Source organism: Impatiens glandulifera, chromosome 5 (assembly GCF_907164915.1).
Source record: "Impatiens glandulifera chromosome 5, dImpGla2.1, whole genome shotgun sequence".
NCBI classification, from domain to species: domain Eukaryota; kingdom Viridiplantae; phylum Streptophyta; class Magnoliopsida; order Ericales; family Balsaminaceae; genus Impatiens; species Impatiens glandulifera.
The window spans coordinates 41713013-41729720 of NC_061866.1; the positions used below are offsets into that span (position 1 = coordinate 41713013).

At 33.1% G+C, this 16708-nt stretch overlaps 1 protein-coding gene across 1 annotated transcript; it reads left to right on the top strand.

Annotated features, from left to right (window-relative positions):
* The first annotated feature begins 13873 nt into the window (after positions 1 to 13873).
* LOC124940505 (ethylene-responsive transcription factor ERF098-like) lies at positions 13874 to 14604 on the top strand. The gene has a single exon (XM_047481025.1). It carries the CDS (start codon positions 13874 to 13876, stop codon positions 14315 to 14317), a length of 444 nt encoding a protein of 147 aa, XP_047336981.1. The 3' UTR covers positions 14318 to 14604.
* The last annotated feature ends 2104 nt before the right edge of the window (positions 14605 to 16708 follow it).

Here is a 16708-nt window from a genome sequence, read left to right on the forward strand (position 1 = left end):
TTTTTCAAATATATCTAGAATTCATTTTATCCATTCTTTCTTTTTTTTTTCTTCTAAATTTTAATATATTATGTATAATTTGAAAATTAAAAAAATGGCTAATTTTATAAGTTGTTAAAATAATTTTAACGAATAAGCGCACCGATCACATTAGTTATTAACCATTTAAATAACATATACATAACAACGTTTAATTTAGTGCTTAAATAAAATCTCACCAAAAACAATTCTCTACTGTCTTTGTTTCTGTTGGTTTGTGCAACTTCCTGCTCCTTTCGTTATAAAACTGTTGGCTATGAAATTTGACAAATCCTCATTTAATAAAAAAAAATATATATAAATGTAGTGGGGGATAGTTGAATCATGCATTTACTTCTTGATGTTTCCATAATATATAACCTCTTGGAATATTTATATATGGGCACATATTTTCCTAAACTTTAAATATTTGATAATAAAAAACTAATCTTTTTTTATTCATAATTTAAAAAAAAGATCAATGTATATTTAAAATTATGAAAAACATTTAAGCACAATAATAAAATATAACTTAAAAAAAAAAACATCACTCAATAGGTTATTGAACTCGTAAATATTCGAAAAAACGATTAACTTTCCAACGGATTATACCGGTTTTCCAAACGAATACCAGAAAATATCATAATAATAACATTATGAAATGATACACATTAGACGACTTCGATCGCTGAAAATTCTACGATTTCTCTCCAACTAGATAGTCTACTAAAAATAATTTGAATGATAATATGTAGGTCTGTCATATTAACCGTATCAATCCAAATTTCTTAACAACTATTCAAAGACTCGTGCATCACACAATGAATCTCATTGACACTCTACAAAAGACTCCAGATACTAGCCACTACTCGACAATGCAAAAGTAAACGATTTGTCAATTCAACTTTCTCGTGACATATACGACAACAACTAACCATAATACAACATTTTTCATGAACATATTATTCGTAAAATTCCACCGTAAATAACACTCCATCCATCTAAAAAACGAGATCTTAGATGAAATAATATTTGACAAGAAATTCAATCCTTTATTTACAAAAAAAAATAAAAAATTAATTGGTAATGATTTTGAAAAAATGTTTGAGGTTATATTTGATTTATTTTGTTTGAATTCCTAACCTACAAGAACTTAGACATTGAAACCACTCTTTTAAAAGATTACAAATGGCCAATATTTCCTTACCCATATAAATTCACATGAAAATCAATTTTTTTTTTATTACCTTATATGTTGATTAATATTTCATTAATTAATTTCTTTTTAACTCATGAATGCCTTTGATCAATTTTTCATGTTTTTGTTATGTATTTCTTAAAGTTCACATTTGCTTCACTTATGGACCACTTTTATTTTAAATATGTGTTACAAAGGACAACTACCTTCACGATTAGAAACGGATCTAAGAATTAAAGTTGTGATAGTCTTAAAAAATATTTAAGGGTGCTTAAGAAAATAAAAGAGAAATTATTGATGAAATGATTGGATGAATGTGAATTTTTTCATTCTAAAAAAATCAAATAAGAAAATAGTGAATTAATTTGAAAAAATAAAATATTAAGGGTCATGTCACGTCTCGGGAAATCAACATGAGGCCCTAACATAGATCCCCTGTCCATAATTAAAATTAGAGTTGTAAACGAGTCGAGCCAAGTCGAACAGTTTCAGGTTCGAGTTCGGCTAATTTGTAAACGAGTTGAGCCAAACCGAAGTTTCAAGCTTGAGTTCGGCTCGTATGTATTTAGTTGTGCTCACAAGCTGACGAACAAAATATCTACAAGTTCTAACTAGAATCGTTTAAATTTTTACATTTTTAAACGAGTTTAAAACTATCGATCGAGCTCAAACGAACTTGTAACTAAATCGAGATTGTTCATTTACATCCCTAATCAAAATGAACTAAATAAAGTATATTTAATTAATATTTTGAAATAATAATTTTCTTATAAGTTTGTGGTTATTTAAGCTTAGAATCATTTGTTTTGTGTTATTTAGAGGTAAATACTCAATTTAATATAATTTGGAGAAAATTGAATTTTTATGTATATATTATCTAAATACCATTCTTTTTAATAAAATAATAAAATATTTAAATAAGAATAGTTTATTTTATTTAATAAATAAATGATAAAAATCATGTGATTCAAGCCCTTTGTGAAAATCAATAAAAAAACATTTATTTTTCAATATCAATAAGTTATTATGATTTTGTACAATGATGAGCTAAGCGGTTAGGCAAGCAATGATGAAAAATGCATAGAGATTCATAGTACATCTCCATTTTCTCTCATTTCCAGTTTTCCACGTTCTCGATTACGACCTCTCTCCCATTCTCTCTCGATCTCTCCAGACCACTTGACCACATTTTTATTCAAATATTCTCTTCTAAATCTATATCATTAATTAAATCTCTTTTTTAAGCTTTTTTTCATCTACGAGACCAAAGTGGTAGACTAAATTAGAATAAATTACATACTCATATCATATTAAAATAATTATGTAAACTTTTTTTCTCTTAAAAGTAAGTTCCTGCATAATAGAAAATAGAAGTTTCACCAATTCATTTCTTATCATAGTCCAAGATATAGTTATTGTCTTATTGACATATTAAAAAAATGAGGCAGGTAAAATAACCTTCCTAATATATTAAAAATTATTCTTTAATCACTATAAATTTTGTGCTTTTATTTTGTATGTAATTAAAACATTTTTTTTAATTAAATGAGAACTAACATGACATTCTACAGGCATGACCCATTTAAACTCAAAACGATTGTAGATAGAATTAAACCCGTAACTTTTTTATTTTAACCTGATTCTTACTATTAAGCTACCTTCGTACATGGAGTTATGCAATTAAAATGTTATTTCTAGAAAAATATAAGAAGATTTAATATTTCTCACGATCTCAACAAAATAAAACAAATATATTTATTTATCAGCTTAGTAAGTTAGTTATAACATTGATAAATAATCACAAGCCGTAAATTTATGGGAATTTTAATTAAATGAACCTAATAATGGGTCAAACTAGAAAAATGACCCACGCAAGATAATGTTTGTCAAAATGACCTTTTAGGCCTATGAAATGTCCATAATGCTCTTAATGGGCTTATACCCCCAATCTCGAGAATAATCCTCATTCCTTCGAGTCATCTCCCCATCTTCTCCCTCTTGGTCCCTATAAAACTCTAAACTCTCCAACTCAACATCAACAGCCATAGTTCAACAAGTCAAAAGCGACGATTGGAACAGCCTTCTGAGGACTAATCCTATCATCTGAATAACCATGAAGATTGTTGTATTTGGAGTGTTGAGAATAATGTCAGGTTCGACTCAGGGTCTGCTTTGGATTGTGTTCGTGATCATGGGGATGTTGTCCCATGGTCCTACTTAGTGTGATATACCAAAGTGATCCCCAGACACCAATTCATTTTATAGTTTGTCTTCCGCGAGAGACTCAATACCCATGATCAGATCAAGAAGTACATGAGCATCCCATATCCTAATTACCTCATTTGCTTGGGAAATGAGGAGTCCATTGAACACCTCCATGGGAACTGCCCTTTCGCCTCCTTGCTTTAGCGCAAATTCTTCGCATCTATGAGCCTCCTCATCTTCCCTAACGAATGGACCGACATTAAAAACCTCGCCATCATAAAGACCAATGTAAACTACTTTAGCTCCAATACCTTTAAGTGTTTCTTTGCCAACATTGTTTATCACATTTGGATGGAGAGGAACGCTAGAGCCTTCTTAGGAGTCTGTAACAATGCGGATACAGTCTGGAACAATATTATCATCGACAACTCCCTCATTCGAACGTGGAGGCGTATTCCCACAAGCGAGAATAATTGGTTAATTTGTCAAAACTAGAACATCTCTTATAAGAAAGTCACCATCACTACTAATTTCATTGCACTTTAATTCTCATTTCTCACTTGTCATCTTTTATCTCTCCTTTTTGTCCTTCATTCAGTTTGTTTTTACGATTTTCTTTGAACTCATATAACTCCTTTCCTTTTTGTGGCTTTTTATTTAATTGACGCTACGTCGTCTTTCACAAAAAAAAAACATCAGCAGCCACGACTCTCCCTCTCCCTAAACCCTAATTCCTCTTCTTATCCCCACAACTCTCCGTTCAGAATCAACAACCATCAGTGGTTGAAGAAGACCCACGACTCTCCGACTGTTGAAGAAGAACCACAACTCTCTATTCAACATCAACAACTAATATCGTTTTCTCTCTCATTCCCACAACTCTCTGTTCAACATAACGACGGTTGAAAAAGACAACCATCGCATTCTCAAATGGGTATGTTAATGTGCATTTTATGTTATAGTTAGTTGATTTAATTATTTCTTAGTGACCTAGAAGCGACGAGATGATTATGAGGACTTTGTGTAAGGGAAAAAATGTATTACTCTTCACGAGTAATATGTACTACTCCTCACGAGTATTGTAAAGTTCCTCACGAGTATTGTATAGTTCGTGAGTATTATGCAAGGTTTTGAAAACCGTTTCGGTCTTCAACCCTGTTTTTTTAGCGAACTTCGGTTCAACCGGTTCGATCGGTTAAACCACTGGTTGGACCGGATTTTAATTATTCTTAAAATATAAATATATATAAGTAAATTATATATATATAATCAATTAAACATATATATTTATAAAATAATAAAATATATCCTAATTAAAATATGAAACTAAATATTTTGTCTATGTTAATATCAAACCAAATATTGAAATATATTTTGTAATCAAAAGTCAAAATCATATAGGACGTAAAAGACTGTAAATAAGTCAGAAAGAAACAAAATGGGACCCCTGAAATGACAGTTATTAATAGCTACAAATACTTGTAAAAACTTCTCCATTGACAGGGAGATGAAGATAAACACTTCTTTCGTTTCCACATTTTTGCACCAGAGACTTTCTCTCTCTATTCTCACAGATTATAGATCTGGGTTGATTTTCTCTTTGCACGTAGACCCTCATTTTGCTGGTTTTCTCTTCTTCTTTCTCTTTCTCTGCTCGCGAGGTTCAGAAGATTTGGAACAAACCGAAAAAGAAGAAGAAAAAAGAAAGAATATCACTATGTACCTTTCGAACCGGAAATTTCCGGTTTGGTTTTCCGGTAGGATCGTCCGATCGGACCGGATTTTGACCGGTTCGAAAGGTTCCCGTATCAAAGTTAAAAACCGGATCGTCCTTTGAAACGTTTTGCGGTCGGACCGGTTGAACCGCCGGTCGGACCGCGTATTTTAAAACCTTGGTATTATGTATAGTTCTGAGACTACTCTTTCTCATTTTCCTACTTTGTTATACCTATGATTTGATTATTACTAATATTCCTCAAAATACGACCAAGTATATATCTCCATTTCCCTCGATTTTTGACCTAATTTTATGGTTTTAAGTTGCATTGATAGTTTGCTCATGCTCTGGTTTTTGCTTTTTCATTCTGTTTAAACTGAAAATTTTCAATCTCACAAGGTTCATTACAACTACACCCCCCCCCCCAAAAAAAAAATACATAAAACCAAACATAACAAAATGATAAACCAGGATTTTATATCCAGCTAAGTGATGGAAGAAATCCATGAATATTGTTGAAGGAACACTTTCTTTATTTGTGAATCTCTTTGCTTTTGAATTAGTTGTAGAAATGTCTACTAGATTCTTTCATTTATCAATATAAGCCGCTATAATCCCCATTATCTTGTATAGTAGATAAAAAATTATGCTTTGAAAATTGTTGAAGTAACACTTGCTTTAATTTTTAATCTCTAATCCAAACTACAATTTAGCCTCTGCTTTTGAATTAGTTGTAGCTTCTTGCATTTATCAACTGAAGCAGCCGAAATCTCCATTATCTTGTGTAGTACATAAATGATTATGTTTTGAATATTGTTGAAACACTTGCTTTATTTGCAAATCTCTAATCCAAACTACATTTTGGCCTTTTCTTTTTGAATTAGTTGTAAAAATATTTGTTGAGTTATGGAGCCTACACTTATAATAAATTATACATTGTTAATTATAGTTTATTGGGTTTTCTTTTTTTTTAGTTTTGGGCTTGGGCCTGACCAAAGTTATTTAGGTTTATTACCTTAATGTTTACCCTATAAATATGTGATTATTAAGGGTTTACATTGGTAGACAGAATTCTAGAGAGATAAAGTGTGAGGCAAAAACTCTATATTCCTTCTTCTTCTTCATAGTAAATCTGGTGGTGGCTGAAGTGGATATATCTTAATTTGAGTGAACCACTATAAATTTGTGTGTTCTTGTGTTCTTCTTTCTTGTGTTTTTACAGATTGTTTTCAAGCAGGTCGGATTTGGGAGATACAAATCCTAACAACTAGTATCAGAGCAGCTAGGCTAGATCTGAGCATTGGAAACAATGACAAGTGAGAACAATATAGGACATGGGATTGGAAGATTTGATGGGACATATTATTCCTTCTGGAGAATGCAGATTGAAGATTATCTCTATGGAAAGAAGCTTCATGTTCCTTTGAGTGAAAAACCAAAGAAGATGGATGAAGCTGAATGGAAACTCCTTGATAGACAAGTTTTGGGAGTTGTCCGATTGACGCTAGCCAAGACGGTTGCTCACAATATAGAAAATGAGAAGACCACCATGGGTTTGATGAAAGCTCTTTCTGATATGTATGAGAAACCATCTGCTAACAACAAGGTACACTTAATGAAAAGACTCTTTTACTTAAGAATGGTTGATGGTACTTCTGTCACTACTTATTTGAATGAATTAAATACAATTGTGAATCAATTGCTATCTGTTGAGATTGATTTTGGGGATGAAGTTAGTGCCCTGATTTTGTTAGCATCTCTACCAAATAGTTGGGAACCTATGAGGGAAGCAATTAGTAATTCAGTTGGAAATGCTAAACTGAAATTTGTTGAAGTTAGAGATCGTATTTTGCTGAAGAGGTTCGTAAAATTGATTCTGGTGAAATATTCAAAGGTTCTACTCTGAATGTGGAAAACAGGAGAATATGTAATGATAGAAATTTCAACCGAGGTAAGAGCAGATCTATGTCAAGGAGCAGGAGAAGTCAGTCTAAGTCTGGGAGGACATTTGAGTGCTGGAATTGTGATAAACAGGGTCATCTGAAGAGAAACTACAAAGCACCGAAGAAAAACGGTGATGATAAAAATGATGCAGCCAACGTTGTTACAGAATCTGTCACTGATGCGTTACTTCTGTCTATTGATAGCCCTATAGATTCATGGGTTTTGGACTCAGGAGCGTCTTTCCACACCATTGCTCACAAAGAATTAATGGAGAATTATGTGGCTGGAAACTGTGGAAAAGTTTATCTCGTAAATGGTGAGCCACTGGATATTGTTGGTATTGGTGACATCAAATTGAAGATGGCAAATGGTTCTGTTTGGAAGATTAATAAGGTGAGACACATTCCAGGTTTAATGCACAATCTGATTTCTGTTACACAACTTGATGAAGAAGGTCACAATTTTAGTTGTGGAAATGGTGCGTGGAAGGTGACTAAAGGAGCAATTGTTGTTGCTCGAGGTCATAAAACTAGAACGTTATACACGACTTCAACTTGTAGAGAAACAGTTGTTGCTGTAGTTGATGACTCAAAGAATAGTGAGTTGTGGCATTGCAGGTTGGGCCATATGAGTGAAAAAGGGATAAAAATTCTTTTGAAGAATGGACAGATTCCAGAACTGAAGTCTGTTGAACATCAGTTATGTGAAAACTGCATTCTTGGAAAATAGAAACGGGTGAGTTTCTTAAAGATTGGGAAGGAGCTCAATAAAGAAAGACTAGAGTTGGTACACACTGATGTGTGGGGACCTGCACCTGTTTCTTCTATTGGCGGATCATACTACTATGTGACTTTTATAGATGATTCAACAAGAAAAGTATGAGTTTACTTTATGAAGCACAAGTCTGAAGTATTTGCTATTTTCAAGAAGTGGAAGGCTTTGGTTGAAAATGAAACAAATCAGAAAGTTAAGTGCTTGAGATCCGACAATGGAGGTGAATATATCAATCTAGATTTCAAAGAATATTGTGCTGTGAATGGGATCAGTATGGTGAAGACTGTTCCCCGAACGCCTCAAGAGAATGGAGTAGCTGAACGAATGAATCGAACATTGAACGAGCGTGCTAGAAGCATGAGATTGCATGCAGGGCTGCCTAAAACCTTCTAGACAGAAGCTATTAATATCGCTGCCTATTTGATAAATAGGGGACCCTCTGTTCCTCTTGAATTCAGAATTCCTGAAGAAGCTTAGAGAAATAAAAAGGTAAATCTTTCTTATTTGAAAGTGTTTGGTTGTTTATCATATGTTCATATTAATGAATGTGATAGGAGCAAGCTTGATCCAAAGTCTAATAAATGTTTTTTTATTGGTTATGGTGATATCGAGTTTGATTATCATTTCTGAGATAATCAAAATCGGAAGATCATTCGTAGAAGAAATGTTATCTTCAATGAACAGGTTCTCTACAAAGATTGTGTTGGGAAGACATCAGATGGTGATTCCAAGTTGGAAGAGACTGGTACAGTCGATTTGAGACAATTTTCAGCTGAATATATACCGGTTGTCGAAGAAGAACAATGTGTTGTTGAAGATTAAATCGTTGAGAATGTGGCCCCAGAGATAAATCAGCAAACACCGGTTATACAGTTGAGAAGATCATCAAGGAATCGAAAACTAGTTGAGGGGTGGTCTCCATCTCTGAACTATATCTTGTTGACAGATAGAGGTGAACCTGAATGTTATGAGGAAGCAATACAATCTGATGAATCGATTAAGTGGGAGTCTGCTATGAAAGATGAGATGGACTCTTTGATGTTGAATCAGACTTGGGAGCTCACTGAGCTACCAAAGGGAAAGAAAGCACTTCACAACAAATGGATCTTCAGGATTAAAGAAGAACATGATAAAACCATGAGGTACAAGGCAAGGTTGGTTGTGAAAAGATTTAAACAAAAAGAAGGTATTGACTACAATGAGATCTTCTCTCCAGTAGTTAAATTGATGACAATCAGAACTATATTGAGTTTGGTTGTGAAAGAAGACCTTCATTTTCAACAAATGGATGTCAAAACTGCTTTTCTTCATGGTGATTTTGATGAAGAGATTTATATGCGACAACCAGAAGGATTTGAAATCAAAGAAAAAGATGAGCTTGTGTGTAAGCTTCAGAAGAGTCTGTATGGTTTGAAACAGGCTCCAAGGCAATGGTACAAGAAGTTCGATAGCTTCATGAAAAGTAACAATTTTTTGAGGTGTGAAGCTGATCATTGTTGCTATATCAAGAGGTTTGATAAATCGTACATTATTCTTCTTCTCTACGTTGATGACATGTTGATTGCTGGAGCAAGCTTGTATGAGATTAACAAGCTCAATAAAGAGTTGTCTGAAAAGTTTGCAATGAAGGATTTGGGTGCTTCTAAACAAATCTTTTGGATGAGAATTTTCAGGGATGAAGAAGTTCTCAAGCTTTCACAAGAAGAATATGTGAAGAAAGTTCTTAGCAGGTTCAACTTGTATGATGCAAAACCAGTTATTACCCCCTTAGCTAGTCACTTCAAACTATCTAAAGATCAGTCGCCTTCAACAGAGGAGGAGAAAAATTACATGGCCACTGTTCCGTATGCCTCTACCATTGGTTGTATTATGTATGCGATGGTTTGCACAAGACCAAACATAGCACATGCAGTGGGAGTTATTAGCAGATTAATGAGCAACCCGGGTAGAAAACATTGGGAAGCAGTAAAGTGGATACTACGATATTTAAGAGGAAGTACGGGTCTCGCTTTGTGTTTTCGAAAGTCTAATATGGGTTTAGAAGGATATGTTGATGCTGACAATGGTGGTGATGTTGATAGTAGGAAGAGCACAACAAGGTACATTTATACTCTGGGAGGTACTGTAATCAGTTGGGTATCAAAATTGTAGAAGATTGTTGCTCTTTCTAGTTGTGAGGCAGAGTATGTTTCTGTGACAGAAGCTGCTAAGGAGATGATGTGGTTACAACCCTTTTTGCGAGAATTGGGTCAAGACTACGAGGGAAGTGTGTTGCGATACGACAGTCAGAGTGCCATTCATTTGGCAAAGAATCCTGTTTATCATGGCAGGACGAAGCATATACAGGTTCGTTATCATTTCATCCGGCCAGCTTTAGAAGATGGAGTATTAGCTCTATAGAAGATTCTCGGGAGTGAGAATTCAGCTGATATGTTGACGAAAGTTGTGACAAATGAGAAACTGAAGTTGTGTGCAACTTCAGTTGGTCTTCTTCGTTAAGACACCGAATGGAAAGCCACTACCGATCGAGAGATTATGAAGTTAGTCTCCAAGTGGGAGATTGTTGAGTTATGGAGCCTACACTTATAATAAATTCTACATTGTTAATTAGAGTTTATTGAGTTTCTTTTTTTTTGGTTTTGGGCTTGGGCTTGACCAAAGTTATTTAGGTTTATTACCTGAATGTTTACCCTATAAATATGTGATTATTAAGGGTTTACATTGGTAGACAGAATTCTAGAGAGATAAAGTATGAAGCAAAAACTCTGTATTCCTTTTTCTTCTTCATAGTAAATCTGGTGGTGGCTGAAGTAGATGTATCTCAATTTGAGTGAACCACTATAAATCTGTGTGTTCTTGTGTTCTTCTTTCTTGTGTTTTTACAGATTGTTTTCAAGCAGGTCGGATTTGGGAGATACAAATCCTAACAATATTTACTGGCTTCTTACATTTGCTAACAATATTTACTGGCTTCTTACATTTGATGAAATCCCCATTATCTTGTGTAGTAAATAAACAATTGTGCTTTGAATTTGCATGTTGACTTTCTTATTGGTATATATATCCTTCCAGAGGCTTGGTGTGGTTGTGAAGCCAATAATATAGAAATCAAGATTGGTGTTGAAATTCATTTGGATGGACAATAACATAGGCTTATCCCTTGATCGGGTGATTCCAGGCCATGGCACCATCCCTTATTACTTATGGCCTAAAAAGAATGCTCGGGAAGAGCTCAAAGTTTTATTGGAGAGTAATCCATGCATATCTCAGAAGCAAATGATTATTCTTTGTTACTGATATTATAAATCTCTAGCAACAGAGTGATGACAAATTGACATAAGCTCGGATTTTCTTGGTTCTTACTTCTAATAGTGAAAACAATTATTAGAAAATTATATTTTGTTGGAGCTTAATTATTTGTAATTTTAACAACGCTCATTTTCTTAATCCACCATCGTTTATTGTCATGTCCAAATTTCACTTTTTAAAACTGTATTTAGACATTAAAAAGTTTTTTCAATTGGTTAATAATTTTGATAAATTCATTTTTAAATATAAGAATTGCATTCTTAAAATATCAAACTATCAATATTATTAGATAGCTTATTTAAAAGATGGAATAATAATCAATTTATAGCCAAAAGAACATTAACAATATCATCAATTATTACAATAGGATGAAAACAATTCAAAAGTTAAAATAACAATATAATTTTACATTTTCCAGCCACCAAACTCTATTATATTGTAAGTACGAAAAAATGTCAACAGTGGAAGAAAATACATAATGAAATTTAAACACCTGCAAGTTTCAAGATTTCAAATGTGAAAATTTAACCGATAAAAACATGGACAAATTACATCTGTCAATCAGGACAATTGAAACCAATATAAAAGCATTTATATTAATTATTCACACTGTTATCAGACAATTTATGATGATTACAAATTAAAGTAATGAAGTAAATGAAATCAGAAGCATTTCCATATGACAATTCCTATAAAATTGATATTTGGGCTTCATTCTTCTTAATTAAAAAAAATTTCTTGAGGAATATTACAGTAAAAATCGTGACGCAAAATACATATTTCGCGTGACGAGTTATACATATTTCACGCACGCATAGGACAATATGGACATTTCACAGACTCAAAATGTCATTTTTACAAATATTATCAACTTTAAGTTATTTTTCGAATTTGACCAATTATTTGGGATATTTCGTCAAATTTCCTTAAATCTATCCTAGTTGGAGTAATCTTATTTTTCAAATTCAAATAAATATAATAAAAGACCATTAAAAGTAATTATTTAGAATATTATTATTATTATGACGTTTTTTAGATTTGTTTAAAATGATATATGGATTCAGTTTAATCTGGAAGATTTACTTGTTCGATAATAAATTGATCGACATATTTTTGTTTTTATATTTTGTGATTTGTTTTAATATTTAATTTCTTTCAAGTCATATATCATGTGTTTGTATTTAAACGAATTTCATCCTTTTTCATTATGCATCTACCATTTAAAAAAAAAAGTTAAATTATTCGAAAAAACACACATCTATATTTAGAATTTATATAGTTTGATTTATTATTTTATATATTAATTTGATCAAATATATATGGCAACTAAACATAAAATTAAAAAATATATTTAGAATTGATTGTTGGACAACTTGGATTGGGCCAGTGCTTCAAATTGGTATTGGGCTTTCTCTTGGTTTTCAGTTTTCACTATCTAATAATTATATTATGACCTAGGCCAAGGATTCACTCGATCCTTGTGGTTGTCGGGACTCGGGACCAGTATTTGTCCTAGTTTCTTAATCTTATGTAATTTTCATTTTATTTTAAAAAATAGAATATATAATATTTAAAAATTAATAATAATTTAGTATGGTTTAAAATGGGACACTTATATTGAATAAGTCACCTATTCAACACTTATATATATAATTTTTAAACTTTAATCCCTTCCAATTTCATTAATTTTATGACGTATTCTCGTGATAACTTAACTTTTTATAAAAAGAAAAACAAATATTGTGAACTCCTTATAATATAATTTGTAACTATTTATATTTTTTGCACTACTAAAAGTAGGAGTCAACACCATAATGACTATAATTAATTATAAACTGTTGGTTTTAAAGATGTTGTTTGGTGACTATATATATATATATATTTCTGTGATATTTTATTTGGTATCAAACTTTTTTTTATTAATTCATGATAACTCTAATCATGACCTAGAAATAAATTTTGGTTTGATCAATGAATAAAAATGTGATTTAACATATATGTTGAGTCATCAATCACCTACAAGATAAGGAAATTCTACCTATTCAATGTGACTATGTGGGCAAAGCCAAATTAAAAGAAATGTTTCAAAGGTTTTTATTGAATATTTTCATTAAGTGGAGACAAAATTCCGTTCGAGTGCTAAAATGATTATGATTGAGAGCCTCTAACGAAAGATTAACTCCACATTAAAATACATTAGTAACAAAATGTACTAAGAACAAAGTAACTAGAGAAAACTTAATGTTGATGAAGAAGAATGCACTTTCTAATTTTTTTATTTATTAATCATCTAAAAATAATTTACTTAAGAAGACACTACCCTAGATAGTTGCTCTTCAGATTATTATCCCAACCGCTGTAATTAATTAATAGATATATATATCCCTGCCCCACTTTATATATTATTTGTTATTCTCGATTACATATATATATGGTGGGCTCATGATAATATATGCCTCCACTTAATAAATAACAGAGAATAGCATATAAATAATCACTAATAGTAGTTTGATAGAGATAGATGAGTTTTCTGGCTGTCAATGAAAGTTTGAAAAGTTTTCTCAAATAAAAATGGACCAAAAATATTAGACTTTTTTTATGGGTGCGTGACATAATCAACTAGGGGCTACCTATAAATATCCCCTCCCAATTTCCACAAAATATCTACACTAAACGTCAAACAAACTAAGTAGATAAAGAGGGATATTATGGAAGGATCAAAAAGCAAGCAAGAAAAGGAAGAGGCGGTCAAATATAGGGGAGTTCGACGTCGCCCATGGGGAAAGTATGCTGCGGAGATTCGTGACCCATCTAGGCAAGGCACACGGTCATGGCTCGGGACATTTGACACTGCAGAAGAGGCGGCTAGGGCTTATGATAGAGCCGCTTTTAACATGAGGGGTCACCTTGCCACTTTGAATTTTCCTAACGAGTATTATTCTCAGCTGGCTAACTCTCCGATATTCTATCCGCCTTATAATAACTCATACTCTTCTTCTTCATCGGTGTCATCTTGGTGCAACTTTTCTAGGGAGAGAGGTGGGGGTTCTACCTCGGGTAGGCATGTGCTTGAGCTCGAGTGTTTGGATGATAGAGTGTTGGAGGAGCTTCTTGAATCCGAGGAAGAGAAGAGGAGAAGATCGGGGAAATGAGGGCTCAACAAACGCGCTTTTCTTGATTTTTGCTATATATATATTGTGTTCTCTTCACTTCTTTTTTTTTTTCTTCGTTGCTTGTTTTTATTTTATTAAGGAGACGCCTTTATGTTCGTAATGTGATCAAACATGAATGAATCGTCAAATCAAATATATAATTCCCTCTTCTTGTTCATAATAATTTTTTTTTGTCATTTATGCATAATATCGCACAAAAATACGCATGCAAAACAATTATGTTTTATTATTAAATTTGGTTACTTGAGTTAAAGAAGTAGCTAGGCATTTATGGATAAATTTTAATGGGATCAAAATCATTATATGATTCAGGAAGTAATTTTTCCAATAAAAATAGAAAATGTCTATGTATTTTTGTAATTTGCATGGTCTTGAATGTACAAGGACATGATTCTTTGGAGTCAATTGTCCTTGACAATATGATGACCTTTCTTATTTCTAAATTGTCTTTTCAATTTTCTTTTTCAATATTTTGTTAGAAGATTCTAAAACTTCTCACCACCACTATTGACATTTTTAGTGATTTCATCACAACATTAAGTTTTAAATAAATTCATAATAACTTTAGTTATAAATAATTGCAACATTTGTGGTCATCATCTTGAGTTTGTACTAGGTGTTGCGGTGCTTTAACTTTACCCTAAGCAATTTGAAGTAAAAGTTCACTTTTCTATCACTTCATATTTATCAAAGAAATATTCTCAATATTCAAAGCTATAATAAACGAAGCCTTAGTTACCACTAAAGTGTTGTAATAAAAAAAAAAGTTTGGCAACAAATATCACTAATGGAAAAAGGTTATTACCGACGGCAGAAACCGTCACTAATAGCCGTAACGCCGTCGTTGATAAATATTAGCAACGACGAATAAAGTCGTCGCTAAAAACGTCGTCCCTGAAAGTTTATGAGTATCAGCGACGGCGCAGTAACACTATTTCCATTCTCCGTTGCTGATATTCTTAACTATTAGCGACGCCAATTTCCATTCGTTGTCGCTAACATTCTTAACTATCAGCGACGACAATCTCCATTCGCTGTCGCTGATATTCTTAACTATCAGCGAAGGCAGTCTCCATCGTTGATAGTTTATAGTATCAGCGACATCAGATCCCCATTCGCCGTCGCTGATATTGTTAACTATCAGCGACAATGGATCTCCATTCGCCGTCGGTGATAGTTAACAATATCAGCGATGATGAATTCTCATTCGCGTCGCTAAAAATCCTCGGATTTTTGGCACACATTTTTGGCCGAGAGAAACCTGTTTCATATCTTGTTCAATCACGATTAACAAAAATATCATTCGTAAATAAAAATAAATTCGTATTAATACAAAAATCTCAAATCGTATTAATACATAAATGCCAATCAATGTTTATACTATTATTGATCTAGAGGGGAGGCATCCTAGACATAATCATAGTGATCTGCGCCTGTAGAGCATCTTGTTCTATGCGCATCTCTGTGCGAGCATCTTGTTTTGCACACATCTGCTCCACCTCGTTCCACAACAACATGTTCTCCTCGCGCAACGCTTGCGTCTATTAATGGTGTGATACCCGTGGATAGCTACTAACGCTCGAGAAAGAACTTCCTAGTTGATCCGCTCGGAATGTCGTTGGACGTACTCCGGATCCCATCCCGATCACCTTCCCGTGGTCCTATGCTCCAAAAGCAGCTCGGAATGTCGTTGGACGTACTCCGGATCCCATCCCGATGACCTTCCCGTGGTCCTATGCTCCAAAAGCAGCCTCAAACACATCCAACAACGTCATCTCAGGGTTTTCTAGAAGTTGCTCGCGCATCAGAGTTTATAACCAATTACAACACTATTAGTAATTTTGAATTTAGATATGCAAACTAAAACGATATAAATAATTAAAAATTATCACTTTCTCTTGAACTTCCGGAGAAACCCCAGGAATCGGATCCTCGACGGTCCATCTTCTACTATGAGTCTTTAGAAAGAAATCTACATAACTATAGGGGTTGTTCAGTAGCCCTCTCATGTACAAATAACATAGTAGTTAGATATTATAAAAATCTAATACTCTTAATTAAAGTGCTAAAACATATATACCATTTGTCGCTCCACTTGTGTAAATGGTTTAATGCTGGCGTAGACTACGCGTAGTGGATATATCTGACATTGACTCTGTTGCCGGAATTTGTCACACTCTTCTACAATTATAAGATGATTGTTAGTTAATAGTCGATTAAACATATAATGAATTAAAAATGACTACTAAAATTCATTTGTGAAGTAGTGATGGTCCATCAGATAATTCCAATATGAGTGGTTGAATTCACTAGGAGGGTTTGCTCGGATTAGCTGGTTGTTTCCCCGATGCGGTTTGATATAGTCCTTGT